Source organism: Muscardinus avellanarius (assembly GCF_963383645.1).
Source record: "Muscardinus avellanarius genome assembly, chromosome: 7".
NCBI classification, from domain to species: Eukaryota; Metazoa; Chordata; class Mammalia; order Rodentia; family Gliridae; genus Muscardinus; species Muscardinus avellanarius.
Window position 1 is genome coordinate 11,405,281 of NC_137793.1, and position 22,346 is coordinate 11,427,626.

Consider the following 22,346-nt stretch of genomic DNA (forward strand, 5'->3'; position numbering starts at 1 on the left):
GCTAAGTAGCTGAGGCTGTCCATGAACTGTGATCCTCAGGTCTCAGCCTCCCGAATGCTGGGATTATAAGTGTGTGCCAACATGCCTGGCTTCTAACTAGGTTTCCGAGTCTCACTATGCTGCTGAGGCTGGCCTGGAACCTGCTCTCCTCTTTCTTCAGCCTCCTAAGTATTGGGATTACAGGTGTGCACCACCATGCCCAGATGGAATTGCTCATTTTAAAAGAATATCTGCTCAACTATTTGGATAAATCATTCAGTAGATTTCTACCAGGACAGGACAGAAACACAGTGGATTTATGACATGGCTACATCTGAGGGCAGTTTGGAAAAAGAGATGGGCAAAGAAGAAGCAGGCGTGTCCCAATCTCACCTAGACTCCTGGGTCTGGGCACTGGCAGTGGAAGAATAAAGTAGAAAGAAGGATAAGGGTAGTGTTCCAATGGGTTCTCCTGTCTATGGCTTCCATCAATTTGGTTGTATGAAACAGATCTTTTAAAGCAAACTGGATATGTCTAAGTTAGATTGTAGTCTACCCTATCTACTCACAAAAGAGGACAATAATGTAGAAAAATAAGGAGAAACATGGGGACGCTGTCATGACTAGGGATGAGGTAGAGAAGTAAACTAGCCATTTTCTGTGATATCTTTCTTTCATGCCCAGTGGAGTCTCCCTGGGATAAGACAGGTACAAGCTACCACAGGACGCTTAGACTAATCTGCCCTCTTCTTGGAAGGTCAATAAAATTGACATCCATCCCAATTCCCACTCCAGTTCTCTCTTGGATCACAATGGCATGAAGCAAAGAGTGCAAATGAGACTTGTTCTTTAGCTCTCTCCCAACTTCCTCTATAAGCAACAGAAAGGAGGATAGGTAGGGGTGAAGATACAGCTCAAGATCTAGGAGCAACTGTCCATGGGAGGACTGGTGTCCACAGCGGGCAGAAGACACCAGGCTGGCGGCACAACAGGCCAGGTACCGTGCCACTTCCAATTTACACACTGTGGCTCCAAAGAAGAATGGAACACAGACGGCAGGGGGAGCGTGGTCCTCCTTTCATGCCTGGAGTGTTCCAACTTGGAGAACAATTAGTTGGATGGCTGGGGAAGCCCATTTTGGATTGAGCTTTATGAGAGCTTTGATTCTCTGGCCAAGTGCATACCTCATGTTGGCTGAGTAGGACAGACAAAGGCATTGCAAGCTGGTGAGGGGCTGGTCTGGCAGCGAAGCGTGCATGTGGAAGGTTTGAAAAGGATAGGCTCTGCTTTGGATAAACACATCCAACTACCGCTGTCTTGAATCTCTGCTCAGTTCTATGATTATTCCAAAGAGGAAGTACAAATGATGTCTAGATGGGCTCAATGGTGCTGTTGTGGGAGAACAACTAGAGGCAAAAATTGAAAATCTGTGTTCTAGCTCCGGTTCCATTTCTGACTTCTTTATGAAGCAACAAACACAATGCTAACTCCATGGGCTCCAGGAGGCTACTCTCTAGTTATATAAGTACTGATCTCTAAGATTCAGTATCCTTATCCAGAAAAGATACAACTGAGCTCATATGCATAGAAGTGTATAAAGAAGAGCAAGATTGTGTAGGCAAGGAATTCAACACACTGTCAAGCATGCAGTAACCTAGATGCTAAAGCTGTGAGCATAAGTTTAGTTAATATAACTACTTCCAAAGCAAGTGAGATGAAGAGACCATATTGGTCTCAGAAATCATTAGGTGAAGAGAACCCTATGGTCTCTTGTAGCCCTGACATTGTTTTTATTTTATACTTTGGTGCTTTGGTACAAGAGAATTGACTCAGCACACTGGCTTAGACATTTGGTTCAGAATTCAGAAAGCAAAGGCAAACTCACTAAAGCATCCATAGAATAGTGATGCACATGGTTTCGTGATCTTAAACTAATGTCAATTGTTGCCAGACAAGTCAGCAGCAGGTGTGTTAGAAGGTTCTGCACAATTAGAACATAGTCACTGTCATATGGTTGAGGCTATACCCTGAGTTGCCCAAGAGCTGTAAATTTCCAGTCTGGAAAAAGCCCTGGGTGCTTCTAGGTTCCCCAAGTGAATCACTCATTCTCCGATGAAGAGTCATTGATCAGTCAAGAGCCATATGCCTTGGATGATGGCATCTCCTTCAAAGATGAGGCTACAAGTAGTCTCTGCCTACAGAGCACCCACAGACTTCTGGCCTTGCTAAAGTTTGTGTGGCTTTTCCTACAGAATTCATGACCTTGCATCTCCTTTCCAGTTTCCAATATACAAGAGGTTCTCCACACCATGGCAAAACTAAGAGGACAAAACAGAAGCTCTCCCAGGCCTTATGGGCCAGAGGACGGAAGTCCCTCCAGTAGAAAGCATGGCCTCTCGGTAAACTCAATGGATCCTTTCCTAGTTTCCCAAAGTTCTATAGATGAGGAGCTGGCCCACCCAGAGTGGCCCCACTAAATTCCACACATTCTATTAGAAATTCAAGCATCGACAGTATCTTCAACTAGACCAAGCTATTAGATATTAATGTTCAGACAACACCTACCTCACTCCAGACCAGCATGGTACCGAATATGACCTGTAACCCATCAAAGAAATTGTCCCCTATGATGATCACAGTCGCGCCTCCCGTGGTCCATCCTTCACTGGGGCTGATGGCTTTGATACAGGGAGTAGCTGCTTTTCAACACACATGAAAAAGAGAAGGAGTCTGCTGTTAGAACCAAACTTTAATGATAGGAGACTTGAGAAAAAGAAAAAAAAAATCTTTTATCTCTTCACTAACAGAAAGTCTCTCAAGATCTCAGCATTTCCTAGCTCTGCTAGACCTCAGACCTAAGGGTGCAGCTACAGTTCTTAAAAGCATTCTACTCCTTGTTTCTATTGAAATACATCTATTTTACCCGAATCTTTATTAAACTTTAAACCTTAAGAAATAGAGAAGTAAAACTGAATTTATGAGGTGCTAGGGATTTTTTTTTTAAATGGGTAACTTTGGGGAATGTACTGGAAGCCTTACAGAATCGTTTCCTAATTAAAAACCTCTCCTGAAAAGAAAACATACATTTTTAGATAAGCATTTCTGTCAGAAAGCTAAGGAAGAGAGGAGGCTGGAGCAGGAACTATCCTTGCTCCCTGCCTTCTGTCTGTAACACTGATACAGCCACATTCCTCACTGCAAATCGTTAGAAATTATTCAAATACATGTCATGGATCCCATTTAACAGAGGCAAAGTAGGGCCACTCGGGGTGAATTATTAGTCCAGAGAACTGTGGCGGGGCGGGGCCATAAAGTCTCCTCATGACCTTTGCTTTGTTGTGATTCCCAGGCATAAAAACCCTGGAACTGAAGTTTTCAAAATTTCATATCTCTTTCCATTGTAAATGGCCCTTGGAGACGAAAAACAATTTGCAAAGATTGTGCTTCCAAACACACTGGAGGTGGTTTACCGAACGAGCATGGCGTGCTTTCAACCGAATGGCTGGGCAGACGTGTAACTGTTGGATTATGTTTTTGAGATCTCTCTGAGGGCACCTTGGAGCCACTGAGGATTTTGGGGCTGCACGAGGCCATACTCCTCTTTTCCTGATTATTTTCATGAACGACAACAAAGCAACATTCTACAGCAAGGAAGACATTGTGCAAGAAGAAGTAATGAGAGAGACCCTCCCCTTTAATAAAAAGTTGATTAAGTATTTGAGACTGACTTTCCAAGTATTAATGCCAATGAGCGCACCAGTTCATTTTAACGGGGTGGGGGGGAAAGCACTGGCAAATATATATATATATATATATATATATATATATATTGGACTTTGTCAAATTTGGCAAAATTTCATACTTTAACTTTTGCAAGAAGGAAAGAAAACATTAAGTCCATCCCGGTGGGACCATTGCTCACGTGCCACCACACAAACAAGTAGAATGGGTTTGGTTCTGGTTCAAATTAATCTTTAAAAAATTGCATGGAGAAATTTGGAAATATCCAAAGTAAATATTTTGTGTTGGCTGAACTTATAGCAATGTATCAGCAGCTAGAACAAAGCAGTTTAATTGATTTTTCCTCTCCTCCACTTTATCCCCCAAACAAAATAATTAATCAAGAAAATATAGGTGACTCATGACTTGACTTCAAGATTATGGTGCAATTTTTAATATACATGAGGATTGTGATCAATGTTCCACAGGCATGGTGACTTTTTTTTAAACAAAAACTTCTTTAAAAGTGAAAGTATTTGAATGCATGATTAAGTCCTCCTGAACCAATGGGAAAATATGATGTATGATTTAAAGCAATTTATAAGATATCTGTTATATCTAATAGCTATGTAAAATTCTTAACATATAAATGGCAGTTTGAAAATATTTTATTAATATCCCAAAATCTTTACTTTTTTTAATGTGTTATTCAATAAACTTTGCTAGACTTTGGAGTAGAAAAGGTGTTGCTATCTCTCTGGATACTTCTAAGAAACCCCGAATATTGGCTTAACTGAAATCCTACTTTACAGCAAAACGTGGTCTTCATGGTGCCACTAAAGTCAATCCTGTGGTTACCCTCACAGCCAGAAAAATGATCATCATGTGTATTATCTATATTATGTTTGTGACTTCTGTTAGTTTTTATTTGTTTAATCATGCAGACATATTTATTTAGGTAGATAGGGTTCCCTTTAGGCTTCTCACCCTTCACAAAAGAAATGTATTCTTATGTCTTTGAGACATCCTTCTACAGGAAAGGACTTAAAATAGAAATGGTCAAGACCTGCTGGTTTACACGTAACTCCTTCCCTCTTTTTTCCACTTATTATCTGTAAGATACAGAAGGCATATAAGTGTGTGTGTGTGTGTGTGTGTGTGTGTGTGTGTACTTTCAAACACTTCCTAAGAATGTGATACTGTTTTCAAATACTATGAGCACCTGTTCAGAAGCCAAGTTACATGTCAATGTGTCAGTGGAAAGAAAGAACACTGATTCATAACCTAAAAGGACACAAAATGTGTCTTTTTTCTTAGATTTGGGAGGGTGGGGGAAATCCATGAGGGAAGCACCCTAGGAAAAGTGGTACATTCCTTCCTCTACCCTCAGCACCACTGTCCAGCCTCTGTATAGACTCTCTACCATTCTTACAACAGGTAAGTCATGCAGTTCTAAGTCACGACCTCAAAGGGTTCCCAAGTTGCTCCTGCCCATCTTTTAGGTCATAGTGGTCTTGAAAGGAAGCTCTGTAGACCTTCCCCACTGGCATGTTGTGAAAATGAGTAAGAGAATCATAGGCTTCTCCACTGAGATAGAGGGTAGGGATGCTATTAGTATTTAATAAAGAGAGGTTGAGGATGCCAAGTATCCAACCATGCCTGGGATAGTCCCCTGAGATGAAGAACTCCAAAATGCCCATAATGCAAAGATAAGAACACTGTGACTAGCTAAAGGGAATCAGGCCCAAGAGCTGTCGTGAAGAATTCATAGACCCATGTAGGCCAAGACAAGCAACAGATAAAGACAGAGGTCCTGGTGTCAAAGAAAATAACTGAAGGGCTACTGGCAGTGGGCATTGGGGAGCAAAAGGAGGTGCTAGGGACACTGCACATGCCCCGCCCACAAGAGGCAAACGAGGCTCAGCCTCCTGTACACCACACAGTGCAGGCCGAGGCTTCCTATCTTTCGAAGGAAGACAGGAACCTAGATTTTTATGTGAAATTTCCAATTTCTAAATGTTGAACTAATTCAATATATTTAGATACATAGGCCAAAATACATACATACATACATACATACATACACACACACACACACACACAGGCCAAACACAATATTTCTGAGCTGGCTTTAACTCATTGGCTGTCGTTTTATCCTCTTCCCAAGGAAACCCACTAGACTAAAAAAGTCCGGAAAATAGTTTTGGCTACAGCCAAATGTTCCCTGCAGAACTGACAATAAAACATGCAAGAGGGTAGGTGCCTTTAACAGGGGAGTGGTTCCATGAATTATAGTACAGCTATATGAAAGAATTTTGCTAGAATGGATTAAAAAATGCCCATAAATTGACATGAGAAGATCTCAAAATGTGAGGAAGTGAAAAGAGCAATTTGTAAACTAATGAATACTGTGATCCTGCTTATTTTAAAAATTATACCTATGTGTCTACATATGTACATATATATATACATGAGTGGACATGAATAAATGTGCATGAGTGTGTGTGTGTGTGTGTGTGTGTGTGTGTGTGTGTGTGTGTGTGTGTGTAAGTAGATACTCTAGACAAAGATAATAAAAGATTGTGACTGGAGCAGGTTTGACTGAAAAAAGTAGACTCTGAAGTTAGACTCTATCAAGATTTCTATCCTTTAGATTCTCCAAGAAACATATTAAGGTAATTTTTCATAAAAATAAAAAATGAAAATGAAATGATGGCAGAACATTTGAGAGCAGTTATACATTTCAGAGAACATCAATACTAAAAAACAAACCACCCTGAATTAGTTGTGCTGACCAACAGATTCTGAGCCTCTCCTTCCCACGTCTTCTTGGGTAATTTCTGTCTAAGGATGCTCAGAGAACACCGGAAGCACCAGAGACTTGTTTTTATGCCATTCAGGATACTCAGAGAAAGACAGCAGGAAGACAGAAAGACCATGTTTATAAGCCACAGTAGATAGAATCGGTGGCATGTGAGAGTTAAAAAGGTTTACCAAAGAGTTCAACTCAACCCAGAAATGTAATGATCAATACCATCTTGTCTTCCAGAAAATATTATAGAACAGAGAACGAGGGAGTATGTTTGACTACAAAATGATTTTTAACCAATCCATTCTTGCTTTAATTAATAAAAGTTTCTTTCTCCCTTACCAATGAATTTGCATACTTTGTCCACAAGGACCACGAGCCAATTTCTGGTACTAAATCTCTTTCAAAATAAAACTTTGTTGATATTGTTTTCTCCCCCTTGCTTCTTTTCTTTAATTCCTCCCCCACCCCTCCGCAGCCACCAAAGTAGAGGAGATTTTCCTTCCTTCCAACCATGACAATCACATGATTACCCTACCAGTTTAGCATAATGGCTCTGAAATGCTGCTGGCACATTGCAGAGTTAAAGTGGAAATTATTAGGTAGCTCTTCTTTGTTATAATAATGATCACTCCACAAATAAAAGCTCTTCTCCCAAAGGTACTGCGAGGCACAAAATGCTAATTCTGAAGATTATGTGTGCGCTTTTATTAAATATTACTATGCCCTGCCTGTTTGAGGGCTCCTCTGCTCTGATTGTTTTATGAGTACCATGTTAATGTCATTCCCATCTTGCTAGCAGCAGGCACACATTTTAGCGTTTGTATGAGAGTTGATCAAAGGCCACGTGCTGGGGGAATTGCTGAGAAAACACGGACAAGCGATAAAAATCTAACAGATTAATTGGTTTAAATTTCATTTCAGGGTGTTGAACTTTGGCTCGGGACTTTAATACTACACCGTGAGTCAGGGCCTAATTACCAGATTTCCAATTTGCTTCTGAACAATGGTCATGGTGAGAGGAGAAAGAGAGGGAAGAATTAGAGGGAAAAAATAGAAAGAAAGAAATCTTTCAGCCTCCAGTACATATTTAACAACTAATGTTCTGTGTGCAGACAACTGCACCCGGGGACGTTTGCTATCCCTTGTTCTACCTCCAAGACATTTATATTTCCTTCAAATAGCCTCGGAAGGCATAAGAAATCACGGACGCCCTCAGCAGTTGAAAATTTTCTGATTTACAGAATCAATGTGACAAGACTTGAGTGCCTGTACGCTCATCCTAGAAGCACCGGGCTCTTTATTAGCAAGGTGAATTTATAAGCTCGGCCTCCAATAGAAATGATCTATTTCATTGATAGAAAGCAAGGGCCAGGAGAGCCATGTTTACCTCGGGGTTTATGGGTGGCCTTGGGAATAAGGGTTAATTGAGCTCAGAGGTGCCTGCCCATTGAGGTGAATTAGTGGTGTGTGCAGCCATCAGCAGGGTCCTGGGGCTGCTCTTGCTTCAGCCTCTGAAATCTCTCTGTGCAGTGATCAATACCTCAATTGTTTGGGGTAGCCGTATAGATGACCTGGGTTCAGTATTCATCAAATTTTCACCCCTCAATGAGGCTTTTTTGACGGTTGATGCCCCACATTATGGAAGCCTAGTTAGAGGTGCATGGTATGTGTGTTTGACTCCTCCATTCCTAGATTTAAAGACACTGGGGAAACCATCCGTACTCGATGAGCTGGTGAGATGCACCAGTTTAGGAAATTTCTAATCCTATTCTCCATCTCAAGACGAAGCTCCACTCTGAAGCGGATACAGGGTCATTTTCCATTTCTATCGTGTGCAATCTATGGAAACAAGTCAGCTCTCTTTTCCAGTATTCTGTGACTCAACCCTGTCTTCGTGAGCATCTCTACAAAGCAGGTAATACATTCTTATAACGGAGGTAGAGTTACTGGCATCCAAGAGAGAATGATGAAATCCTTCTCTCTTGATGAAATGATGCTATGTAGATTTTTAACATTCGGAATATTCTAGTATTTAAAAATGGTCAAGTGCTCCAGCTATGTAAATTTCACATTTAAGATGGGCATGGTGGTGCACACCTGAAACGCCAGCACTTGGGAGGCTGAGACAGGAGGATCGCAGGTGGTTCATGATCAACCTCAAAAACTTAGCGAGGCCCTCCCCAACTTAGTGAGTCTCCGTTTCAAAACAAAAAATAAGATAAAAATAAGAAATAGGGCTTAAGGCAGAGCTCATAGGAAGAATGCCTCTGGGTTCAATCCCTAGTAACACACACATACACACACACACACACACACACACGTATTCAAGTCACAGTTACCTCTTAATGCAACATTAAACAGTTAGCAGCCCTTTCTAAGCTGTACTTTGTTCATGGGCAATATCTCACAGCCTTCTAACAAAATTCACAGGAAAGCTCGTGTTTATGTGCCAGATGCACAGTATGCCAGTTGTTTTCATAATCACTATTATTATCATTGGCTCCCAATTAACCAGAGTTTATATATTTACTAGGATTCCCCACACTCTCGTCATTCCAGATAATGCCATTTATTGTAAAACTTTCTTAAGAATTTCCAGTTCCACTACTTGCTAACATTTTCAGCTAAATGCACCGAAGAGGTGGAATTGGCATCAGTTCTTTCAAAGTAGAACTTTTTTAAGGATTCCATTTATCTGGAATGAGTGTGTGTGTGTGTGTGTGTGTGTGTGTGTGTGAGAGAGAGAGAGAGAGAGAGAGAGAGAGAGAGAGAGAGAGAGAGAGAGAGATAGATAGATATCAGGGATGAAAACCAGGGGCATTCTACCTATGAGCTAAACCCTCAGAACCTAGTTTTTATTTTGAAATAGTAGCTTGCTAAATTGCTGAAGTCCTCACCAAGTTGCTGAGGCTGGACACAAACCTGCGATCCTCCTGTCTTAGCCTCCCAAGTACTGGGATTACGGGAATGCCTGACTTGAAATGACTATTAATGGGGAACTTTTCAAAAGGAGCTGACTTTACCAAGAGTGTCCCCACTTTTAAGAGCTGTCAGGAAATGCGAAACCCATGAGCTCAGCTCCTTTCTACAGGATATCTGTGGCCTCACAAGTTGTCAGGTCTTTCTCCCTTTTATCTGCTTGGTTTGGGAGATGCTGTGTTCAGGAGCAACCCCATCCCAAAACCTGGTGGGGACATAAAGAAGCCCCATGTGATGTGAGCTCAGTACACAGGTGCCTGCTCCTCCTGCTCCATGTGAGCAGTTGTTCTGTTCATCTTTTGAATGGAATGATGACTTTTCCCAACTGCTCACAGCTCAGTTGTGCTGAAACCTGCTTCCTTTGATCTTGAAATAAGCAGCTATTGGACCAGAAAGAGGACAAGCAGAAGGTCTACCACTAGCTAGGAGAATAGCCCTTACATCTCACCATGCACCAGAGACCAGTTGTTGTGGATCAACCATTCTCCAATGGGATTCCTTCAAAACCAGTAGCAATTATAATGCCTGGCCCAGACTCTAGCAAGTGAGTGCCATTCATTTTCAGAATGCTAATATCACCGCAGGCTCCAGTTGACTCATAAACATATAAACACAGCTAGTAAGCAAACAAACTTGATAGCCTCTTCATTCAAGGTACAAAAGCCCTGGCAACACATGCTGTTTGCTTTGACTAGAGTTACTAGAGATTGGTTTCTGCCTTCTTTTAATGTCTTTAGTAATTGCATTATGCAGTTAAGCATTTTATTGTTTATTAGGGCTTTTATTTTGTTTTGGTCTACATTGATGGCCCTGTCCACTAGAATATCTAGATATTACTTTGCAAAGAACCGTGTATTATATATGCAAGAGTCAGTCTGTGTGTGTGTGTGTCTGTGTGTGCGTGCATGTACGCACACACGTGTGGGTGTGATGTTTGTCACTTTAAAGAGAAATGTAACCCATGATATAGAAATTTTTCAATACCAGATGCAATTAAACCTATTAAATATTAAATGAGGAGATTGAGAATTTCAAGTGTTATTCATCCTTTATTCCAAAGTGATTTCATTTGGCAAGAAAGCCTTTTGCTTTGACAGCATTAATGGCTGTCACAGAAAAGGAGGAAAGGGAAAAAACTTCATAGTCACCAGATGGAAATGTCGCTCTGAGCTACCATTGACAGTGGTGGACATCTAGAAATGTCCTGTCTACGCTTAAAGGAGTCATGTCAGAGTCCTAAACAGTCCTGGGCTAGTTACAGATCAAGCCCAAATCCTATCTACTTCCGGTTTATTTTGCAGCTTCCTTATTCTATCCTAGAGTTGAAAAATACCTCAACAATCCGGGGACAGAGCACTTGAGCAAGGGAAGGCAAGCATGCTAGTACAAAGATTATGATCCGAAATGTTTCAGGGCAAGCGCTCTTGGGTTTCTGAATTTGTCTAGCTGAGATCCAGAACTCCGTTCAGGTTCACTACACAGGGTTGTTTAACAATTCAGCAGTGAAAAATCTTGACATTTTGATGTACCTGTAACTTCTAAATTACACTTGAAAGATTTGTTGAAGGCTTTTTTGATTTCGTGACATGCAACACAGCATTGTTTCACAATATGCAAAAAATTGTTTGTTCAATACACTGCAGAAGCTCAGAATTTTACAACTCAAGGAGGGGGAAATGCACTGGGCCCACCTCTGTTTAATCTGCCAGATACCAAATTAAAATACACAAAATATGGATCCTAGAACAGCAAAAGGCAAATATTGCCATGTTTCTTTCTTTTCTCTTTTTCTTTTCTTTCCCTCCCTCTTCTATGATTGTCAGCCACTCCATTACAAAGCAGTAGGGAAAAATTGTCATGAAGGGCAGGAGAACCCTCAGAATGAATTATTCATCAACCCAATTGTGATATTTGTTACAATAGTAAATACACTTGCCTCTGACTCTACAATAAGGAAATGATCCTTTTCTTTCCAACAAGAAAAACTTTCATGCACAAAATTATTTTTAGTTCAATTCTCCTTATTACCCTGTTGTAAAAAAAAAAAGAGTTTGTGAAATTAAAGTCAAAGAAGAAAAGGAAAGAGAAGTAACTTTTTCCAAAAGTGAACACACAATATTGTGAAAGAGGGAAATGATTTTCTGGTTTAAAAAAAAAAAAAAACAAACATGTAAATGCTTCTTCAAAGAATGTTCAAGTCTGTATTCACAAACAATCTTCCTGGGCCTGGAAAAATCATAAAGTCGAATATAAACAAGTCTAGTGGAAAATCTGTGACGTTAATCTTGGCTGGAGTTGTATTTTTAACAGGCCTTGAATGTGTGTGCCGGATTATCCAGATGGCCATACAGGAATCGGCCTGATGGGATTAAACCTTTATACCAATCTCTGCTCCATCTGTCACCAAGTTTTGCCTTTCCTTGTCTGAATATGAAGGTTTAGTTTCCTTACCTCTTGGATCAAGACTAAATTCAGCATTAAAAACATAGATGCCTATAGATATGTTAACACTGATAACATAAGTTAACATAGATAAGTTAACATGACATTAGTCACCCTCAGTTGATATTACCTAGGTTCTTTTCTAGAAAACATTGCTGCTAAGAGGAAATTTAAAAGTATGCAGAATCTACTTAGTTTCCTTGTTTTTTAAAAAAAACTGATCAGAGGGTTTTGCCTTTTCTCTTCCTCTTGAATTCTAGGGGTGCCCGGTGAGGTTCACCCACAAAGATGACAAGGTGGGGCTGAGCATCTCATCAAAAACTTTAGGCTCCTCACACATAGTTACAGTTACTATGCATAAATAGTACCCTCAACTGGACAGGCAGGGGAAAGAGAGCAGAGCAACTTCCCATTCAAACTTGAGATTATTTATGATTATTGGGAGGAATATTTGATTAACTTATCAAATTAGGAATCATCTTATAAACACCTGTCTTTGGCTCCTTCAATTGGCCAAGTATCTCAGTCAGGTATTAAAGGGTAATTTTCCCTTGAAAGCAGATGACCCTAAGGGACGCAGCCCATTGAAATATGGTCATATTCACACATAAACTCCTGGTTTCTATCCTCCGCATTTTATGCTAAAAAAAGACACATATTTGGTTGTTCAATCCTTTTCCTTAGTCTACTTTGCCCAATTCAGTCCACTAGCCCATGCAACTACTAAAATTTAGGTTTTTAACTAATTAATGTGAAATACAAATTTCTTTTTTGTCATACTAGCCACCTTTTAAGTGGTCAACAGCTACAATGGCCAATGACTATTATATGAGATGGGACATTAGTAAAAAGCCTTTCATCATTCCAGAAAATTTGATTGGACAGTGCTGATCTTAGAACCAAGTTTATTTATTTATTTATTTATTTATTTATTATTTTGGTAGAACTGGTTTAGGTGTGATACAATAGACGGGCGAGAATTGTCGCTAAATGTGGAGTGTGAGCTCCATCACAAAGGGACCCAGTTTCTGGGTGTGACCTAACTGTTGCCATCTGAGACTGGGGATCCAATACCACCAGCTCTTCAGATTTTAAGGGGAATTTGCAAATCCAGGTTTTTTTTAATATAAAATGTCTTTATTTTTTATTGTCAACAACGAATAGATACATTTAATAAAATACCATGCAAACAAAACCCACACATTGTTGGAGACTGGATCCCACCATGATCCACCAATGTGTCACTTCTATAAATACTTAGAAGGCCATGAATCATCTTTCAATGATTAATTTCAATGTACTAATTTCTAGAGCCATACAACTAATCCTGCCCCCACTGAAGGCTAGACTTAAAACATGACCTGGGCCAATTCTGCTTTTGACTGTGTGAGCCCTCTCACAAAACACATGGAAGTCCCCAGCTAGCCTACTTTTTGCTGTGCATAAGATTTTCTTTAAGCCTTTTGGGAGGAGAGCGCTATGCTCCTGAAAGGATTTCTACTGTCCTCACACAAGACAGAATAAATAGTGACTTTTTAAGGAAACCATGTTTTGAAGGTGAACAGCATTACAAAATCCACCCTGCTCAGCCTCCATTAATGCCCAAGTCCTGTCTTGTGTTTTTCTAACTAGTTCTTTTCTGTTTCTCCACAACCAAAGCTGCTGTTCCTACCATGTTCGAGTGGCTTTCCTTACTGAGAGCCTTATCATACTGAGCCAGTTTCCTCTCTGACACATTCACGATACCACAGTGCAGCCCCAGCTATAGCCCAGATGTTTCCTTGGTGATGATCAGTGACGTCATAGGCATGGGAATGTGTTTCATCAAATGCATTCCCCTCACGATGAGCGAAGAGTGGCAGCTCCACTTCTTAAACTTAACCATGTACTGACTCAACTTCCTCCAAAACTACTCTTCAAGGACGGGGCTGTCCTCGCTGGACTGTGAGAAGCAAACACTCAGACTTGACTATTTCTGAGTCGTTTCTGCTATTTAGTTATCAATTATGAGCAAAGCCCCATCTACATTCCCAAACCTACATTAATCTTCCTCAGATGCCAGCTTTCAAAATTTAGCTTCCGGGATCAAGTTCACCCTCATGAGTCTGGTTGATTTTCTTTTTCCTATTTTATTTCCCACCTCTCCCGACCCAGAGGTAGCAGTAAGCTCACAGCTCTGCAGCCAGGAGGCCTCGGCTCCCATGCCAGCTTGGTCGCTTCCTAGCTGGGGCAAATTGTTTCTTTGGAAAAAAAAAAAACTCAATTTCTACCACTTTACAGGGTGGTAATAATTATAAAAGAGCCCATGTGTTCAAGTGGCTTTGAGGATTCAATTGGGTAATCTATGTAAAGAGCTCAGCACAGTGTAAATAAGAAAGAAATATGAGATGGTAATATAGAAGAGGAAGATTTGTTGCAAGAAAAGGAAAAGAAGATGGTAAAGAAGAAAATGGAGGAGATGCCGGCTCTCTGAACCTACTGGGCATCACTGGCATGTCCCTACCATTTCTTGTTCAGGAAAGTTATACTATTCACTTCTCTCTGGCCAAAGAGTTCATTGCCGAAAAGATCCATCTTCTGTGTAAAGTTTTCTTCCTATGCCAGTCTATAGAAAGCATTAACTCTTCAGTCCTGTTCCCTAGTTCTCCATTCATCATTTCCTCAGTGTGTGTGTGTGTGTGTGTGTTTGTGTGTGTGTGTGTGTGTGTGTGTGTGTGTGTGTGTGTGTGTGTGTACATGCACAGCTGGGCATGTCTCTGTGCGCAAAGCAATCCCACTAGTCACCATATCTCCTGCAGAGAGGGATCTCATTCATTTCCGAACTGGATAGACAGTCCTCTGCGCTGAACTAATGCCTGACAATTAGCTAGCACTGTGCAAGTTTGAAAGGGCTTTTCCATCTATTAATTGTTCTTAATATCAACCTTGAGCAGCAGGCAATGAGGTGTTATTCTCCAATCCACTTCACAGATGAGCTGGCTGGATCTCAGACACTCATTTATACTTGAACCTTTGGGAGTCCACTTTGACCGATCCAGCCAAATACTTCAAACACTCAAACTTCCTTTCGGTTTTGGTGTTTATCTAAAATTTCTGCTCAGTTTGGCTAAAATAGTCACTTTAATCATATAAATATAGCCAAAGTCCCGTAAAATCTTACTTGTGCAATTTCTTATCCCCAAGATAGAGGGTGGATATTTATTAACTTTACAGAATATTACTACTCTATTTCCAAGTAAAGTTATTTTCCCCTTAAGACTCAGACTCACCAATGAATTATAGTAAAATTCCTCTCTACCTTCTTCTATGTCCAAGTTCAGAAAATGGCATCCTAATATAATACCACAGGTGCCAATTTAAACACAGGAACACAGAAAATATTGCCAAACCTCCAGGCTGAGAGGCGTTTCTATTGTTACAAGTCAGGCTGCTAAACACACGTTGGGAGTTTGAACATCTGATAAAAGTAATAGCAACACTAAAGATGGAACCCAAGGGCATTCTACCTCTGAGCTACACCCCCCAGCCCTATTTTCTTCTTTATTTTCAAACAAGGTCTTGCTAAATTACCATAAACTGGCCTCAACCCTGCATCCCTCCTCAGTCTCTCAAGTACAGGGATTACAGGTGTGTGTCACCACATCTGCAGAGAACTTGCATTTTTAACATGTAGAAAGTTTCCCCCCTTTCATTTCCAACCTGGACATTGTCCGTGCCAATGGTGCTCAAGACAAAATTTTCCACGCATAAAAAATAAAAAATAGAAACTTACTGATTAACCAAGAGGTGATCCTGAAATACTATGTTGATGGCATTTTCCTCAACCATGTTTTTTGTTTGTTTGTTTTTGAGCAAAAAGGATTGAATTACACAGGCTTTTAGCTCACCAAGTCAAGAAGTTCTCTAGGGTTCTGCCAAAGTTAAAAGAGGAATAAGAAATGTGACTTGACAGACTTTTTGCGTATAATCGTTACTGGAAGAACACAGTCAGTTTGATGATTCGGCCAATAGATTACAGCAAAGAGAGTCCAAAGATTCACTTTCCTTGTCTACCAAGAAATGATAACAGACATTAGGACTGGCTTGGATACATCTTCCTCCTTTACTATCCCATGGATAACACACCTGGAAGTGCTGCTGCCAACCCAGCACAAGTAGGTATAACAAGTACCTGGAGATCAAACCCAGGGCCTTGTGTCTGCTACACAAAGCTCTACACTGAGCTCCACTCCCAGCCTTCAAGGAGCTAATTTCAAACATTCTTCTAAATAATGGTCAAAGTGCGGTGCTATGGCTCATAGTTTACATATGCATGTGCCTTGATGTTTTATTGCTCTGCCCCAAGGTTGACAGAAGTGGTTGATGTGTTGAGAAGAGGCTGGAGCCCTGTTCCCTGTGTCCACCTGCTGCATTTCAGCCCCCAGGACTGTGGGTGAAGAATGTGGGTTTGTACCCCTCGTGTCCCGCTGATTATAACTGTCAATTAAATAAGCTGGCAACACAGAAGCATATGTCCGCATGTAAAATATCGATTAACTGTACAGACTGGGATAAATATCTATTAATACCTGGGTTCTGCTTTCGTATTTAGTGGTCAGATCTGTGCTCGGTTGATGCAGATCTATTTGTGAGCTGTGTGGGCTCCAGAGCATCACTTTTATGTTTCGCTTTTCTCTTCCTTCTTTGGTCTCTGTCTGGTTTTCCATGTCAGTAGTTCTCTTAAGACTGACCAGCACGTACATTCGAGCAGGATTTTAATTACTGGGTCATGGTCCAGCCCACTGGCCCACGGCAGGCTGGCAGCAAAGCCACCCTCCTACAATCCTCAGACCTTCTCTTGCGCCTCTCCAGTAAATCTCTTTCTCCCGATGATGCTAAAATCGTGCTGATGGCATCGTATTTATCTGATAAGGATGATGATCACCTAATTCCTATAAAGTTCCACTGGTATCCACTGAGCATTTCAGGTTGCAGTACTGGCTCAGGGAGCTTGAGATGGGGGGACTGATAGCGTGACGTGATACCAGGAGTTTTTATCTTAACCCAGAAAAGCACCTTCCCGCGTATCACCACACATGCCAACTAACTCGCCCTTGGGATTGAGCAGAGATCTGGCTTTTCAGTTTGCCTTGAGTAATGCCGTCAATTTGCTTCAGGTCAAGCGGGTTTTATATGACATGCTCAAGTAGCAGGAGAATTTCTTTCTACTTGTAAAGCCCGACGTGCAGAGAGTAGCAGACTAAATTGTAAGAAAGGAGGGTGGCCGTGGCCCCCTGTCCAGCTGCTTAGAGGGCCAAAAGCTGCAGGTAGAAAGGTTGACTCTTGTTTGGCTACAACTAAATCCTTAAAAGATGGCCTCAGTTTCCCTTTTCTATGAAGTGGATATAGTAACAGCAGTGCCCTCCCATGGCTGTTAAGAGAATTAAAAAGAGATTCTCCAATATGTGTCACACTGAACTTGATGTAATTAAGAGGTGTGATCAGTTAAGTCGCCTTATCTGCTCCTCTATAGGATCTCCTTCTTCATCTAGAGTTCCTCAAATAAAATAAAATAAAATGTGTGATCAATATATCTTTACCCAAAACACTGGTCTAAAAGCTGGCATTTTGCTAGACTGTAAGTTCTGTTCATGTCTCAGTCAAAGAGAAACTGACCTCTGGGAAACTTTCAAATTTATTTCTCAAAAATGAGTCCGAGACCTAACCCATTTCTCTGCCATCCCTCCCACAAGTGCTAAAGTTCTGTCTGCACGTGGCATTTGACCATGCACACCCCCTGACTAAAATGCTCTTCCTTCTTTGTGTATTTAAAATTCTTACTCTTCTTTCTCATGTAAAAATTTTAAGTTTCCCTGATTCTTCAGATTGGCTAGGTCCCCTTCTGCTCAGCTCTCTCTTAGCAGTCCTTAATTCTTCTTTCCAGTGCTTAGCATCATTGCAATTTAAATAACTCTGCATGCTATGACCTCCTTAATACCAACCCCAAAATGCACACATGCCTGCGGCTGTGTACCTCCTAACGTCCACAGCCATGCCTGACCGCTTCACCTCTGTAGCCCCATTGTCTAATGCAACAAGCAGTGCATCAGTAAATGTGTATTTAATAGATGGATGATTGAATGAAAGGCAAATGGACGGAAGAGGTAGTCAAATGTCAAGGAACTGAACCTAACAGCTCATAGTTGAGAACTCCTGTAGCACGTCTTAACAATGGCCCGACACCTGCACCGGGCTGCCTACGTGGGTAAGCAGCAGCTACGTGGAGTCCCATTTCCTGGGCTGACCTGGCCCCCCATTCCGGCAGCATTCTCTTGGGGGTTAAAATTAGCAGTGGCAAACCGCCCCTGAGGTGGGCTCTAATCATGCCAAGCCCCAGGTGGATCGTGTTGACAGATGTTAAGGTTAGAAGGAAGGGGAGCAGCCAGATGAGAAAACGGAGCCGCCTGCTTCCGGAGCTACCAGGACTTCCTGTCTTCAGGCCCTGCTGGTTCCTGTCTGCCCTACCCCTCCCCCGACCTCAGCTCCAACACAGTTGCTACTCTTTCTGTCATTTGAACTCAAATCCTATCTGGGAAATTGATGGGCGATCCTGCCCTTGACAACACAATGTCAGCTTAGCTCAGTGTCCAGCTGGTTCCGTATACATTATCATAATGTGCTGCCTGGGTGGACCCCAGCCGATGCTCTCTCTGGACTCAAGTCCCCTTTCCAAACCGATTTCTGCTCTCTGACATGCAGCCACTACTTATTTAAAAAAAGAAAAAGAAAAGAGTTCACAGCTTGGGAGAGGTTTTTGATCTTTTAAAATCCTATTAGTATATATATTACGTCTTTTCTAGTGGTAAACTGAGCCTTAAAAGAAGGTTTTCTTTTGAAAAGCAATATTTGACTAAAAAAAAAAAAAAAAAGTCCCAGAGTTTGAGACTGTTTTCCTGGTGACTTGAAAGAACTATTACTTCTCTCAACTCTTAACACCCTCTCTAACAATATGTTCGAACTCCAACCCAGTATCACTTCAGCTATTATTTACTTGATTTCATTTAGTGGTGATTTTTGTTTAAATTAACTCACTCTTTCTTTTAGTCTTGTCCTAAGCAGTAATAGCTGTGAGATCATGATTTTGCAATTAGATTTTTATTATTGGTTTGGGTGTCTTTGCTCATCATTAAAGAAAACAAATATCTTTTAAACATATTTAAGTATTTGTCTCCACCTTTTAAATGATCTCACCACTGTGTGGGACACACTGGTCTGAAAGCACACTGCTGACCAGCAAGTAGGTTGCACACTACACTGTCTAGGATGAAAAGTTCATAAAGAAAGAACATCCATTGCGTGAGAGGCGCCTGAGACACAAGCGGCTCTGTGGACCACACCTTGTGACTTCTCCAGGCTTCCTAGAACCACCCAGTCACCTCCTGCAGAGATGCCCAAGGCAGAGGGAAGTGGCCTTAGATCTTCCCCGCAGAATGATGGTCGCCTTAGCATTTCAGTAGCTGCTCCCCAGGCTGTGTGTGGCACCTCAAGAAACAGACCGTCTCACAGAATCAACTGTATTCAAACACACAGTTGAACAGAAATCACACCACGGCAAGGGGAAGAATGGGTTGTAATTTTTTTCATCGAGTACAATTAAAAACATCTCATCAAAAATATTTCAAGCCCAATTCCTGGTCACTGGTCAACCTAAGAACGCTTTAGGAATAGTGCATTAAAGCTTTTATTTGAAGAACGCTCCTGTGAGAAGTAGGTACAGAGAGGGTCTTGGTTCAGAACAATCGATTATGCAAATGATGGTGTACGTAATCGAATAAAAGACAAAAAAACGGGTCCAAAAGAAGCTCTGCCATTTCTGGCTAAAATATAAACAAGAAACATCATCAGCCACAACACACCGTACTGTGCTCATGAAAGGGAGTGGACCTCACTCTTTTATTAGATCAAACAGAATGCCAATGATGAAAGCTTCCCTTAGTTTGCAGGTTTGTCAAGAAATTCATATAAGAAAACAGTGTCCTCATAGCCACATCAGCATCCATGTTTTTCCTAGGATAAGGTTCAGTAACCCTTCAGCAGCCTGACCGTCGCTTACCCCACAATCTACCAGTTTCTTCATGATCTCCTGGTTCTCTACCTTGTCTACCAGCCAGAGAGCCCATTTAATTAACAAATGATTGCTAGGGAGATGAGTTAGAACATGCTTGCAAATAAATAAAATATTACCTGCCTCCTTATTATCTCTTTAGCCCCACAGAAAATATATACCAGGCATTAAATAAAATCAGCCTTTTTAAAAATTTTGAGTAGCAGAATATATTCCAGGCAAAGGGGAAAAAAAGAGGTTACCAAAAGAAAATGAACTCTAAGGTAAACATACCCGAAATGCCCCAATTTTTTTTTTTTTTAAAGAAATGCTCTGGGGCTAACTTTTGAAAAGGCCTATGTAAGATACCAGCACAATTGCTTGATTTGTTGTTGAGAAAAATAGGGACAGTGGGATAGGAGATGGAAATGATTTTGCATAATAAACAAGAGCACCAGGGACTCTGGAGTTAGGGTCTGAACCCTACATCTACTATGTGATTTCTGTGTGACTCTGGGTAAGTTACTTACCTTCTGCTTAGCCTCAGTTTCCCCATCTTTGCAATGGGACTTTCTGTAACACTCTGTGCCTGGCACAGAAGGGCTTAGTGAATGCTTATTGGTATCATTCCTCAAAGTACTACTGTGCAGAGCCGTGTGGTTAACTAGATTCAGGTCAAATCCCAGGTGCAATTTCAATTAGCTTTGTGGCTTTGGATAAGTCCTCTAAATCTTAGCGTCTCGTCTGTGAAATGGGAACACTAATGGTCACTTCTGGTCAGATTTGAACGACAGATACAATGATGACCACAGCGTTGGCATTAGTAAGGGTTCTGTATGTGTTAGCTGATAATAGTTCAAAATAACGAATATGTTCAAAATAATGAAATAACAAATATTTTCAAAATAATGAAAAATAATATTACTATCGGTCTTGGTCGAACATAGCAATAAAATGTGAGCCTGAGTTCCCTTCTGTTCCCAATGCAGTTGGTGTTGTCATATTCAAACAACGAGAACACAGCCCATCCTCTTAGCAGCTCTGTGTCGCCTCTGAGCTCTTTAATCAGCCTGAAGCTGAGCTCTTGGACCTTGCTTCTCCAGGTCTCCCTTCCTGGGATTCTGGTGTGCTCTGCTTTACGACTTACTAGAGGACACACTGGGAACCTGTCCTCACTTACAATATCATTCTTTTTATATTTATTTATTTATTTATTTATTTATTTATTTATTTATGGTATCAGAGATGGAACCTAGGGGCATTCTACCCCCAAGCAACATTGCTAACCCTATTTTGTATTCTTTATTTTGAGACTGGGTCTGAGTTGCAAAAGGCCTCACTAAATAGCTGAGGGTGGCCACAAACTGTGATCCTCCTGTCTCAGCCTCCCAAATGCTGGGATTACAAGCATGTGTGTGTATATATATATTGAAACAGGGTCTCACTGAGATGGGAAGGGCTTTGCTGAGTAGCTGAGGCTGTCTACAAACTGAAATCCTCCAGTCTTTGCTCCCAAATGCTGGGGTTAAAAGCATGCGCCACCACAACACCTGGCCCACAATCTCATTCTTATCTTGAATACTTGCCCATATTTTCTATTTTATTTTATTTTATTTTATTTTATTTGTGTGTGTGTGTGTGTGTGTGTGTGTGTGTGTGTGTGTGTGTGTGTGTTATTGGCACTGGGGATGAAACCCAGAGAGATTCTACCTCCAAGCTATACCTCCAGCCCTATTTTTTATTCTTTATCCTGAAACAGGGTCTCACTGAGTTGCAAGGGTCTCACTAGGTAGCTGAGGCTATCCGCAAACCAAGATCTTCCCGTCTCAGCCTCCGAAATGCTGGGATTACAAGCGTGGGCCATCACGCCCAGCTATTTATTTATTTATTTATTTATTTATTTATTTATTTATTTATTTATTTGTACTGGGGATTGAACTCAGGGACATTCTACCCCCTGCGCTACACCCCCAACCCTATATTTTTTATTATTTATTTTGAAACAAGGTCTCACTGAGTTGCAGTGCGCCCTACTGAGTATCTGAGGCTGGTCAAGAACTTGTCATTCTCCTGTCTCAGCCCCCGAGTACTAGGATTACAAGCACGTGCCATTACGCCTGGCTCATCTTTTCTATTTTAAAAGAAGACAATAGATATCTTCCCAAGTGCTCAAAGGTGAAGGTCCTGATGGTTGGTACGCTGGGATCTTGGTGCTCTATTTTATTTGTATATTCTTAACCCCAGGGTTCTATTCTTACATTGGTCTTCTTTTCTCAAGCGAGAAAAAACAATTGGTAAGTTGTTATACGCCACACTCAGTTTTCAGAAGAC

At 41.1% G+C, this 22,346-nt stretch overlaps 1 protein-coding gene across 7 annotated transcripts in view; it reads right to left on the reverse strand.

Moving 5' to 3' along the window:
* Window positions 1-22,346, reverse strand: part of EBF1 (EBF transcription factor 1) — a gene marked incomplete at both ends in the record, with an annotated part of 425,505 nt that overhangs the window by 102,637 nt on the left and 300,522 nt on the right. For 5 of the 7 annotated variants that reach the window (XM_080699121.1, XM_080699123.1, XM_080699120.1 and 2 more), the window contains one exon: window positions 2,545-2,675. In XM_080699121.1, coding sequence (XP_080555247.1) covers window positions 2,545-2,675 — 131 coding nt within the window. Of the gene's footprint in view, window positions 1-2,544; window positions 2,679-22,346 lie in introns of all 7 variants that reach the window. The other 2 variants (XM_080699126.1, XM_080699124.1) reach the window with 1 other exon arrangement.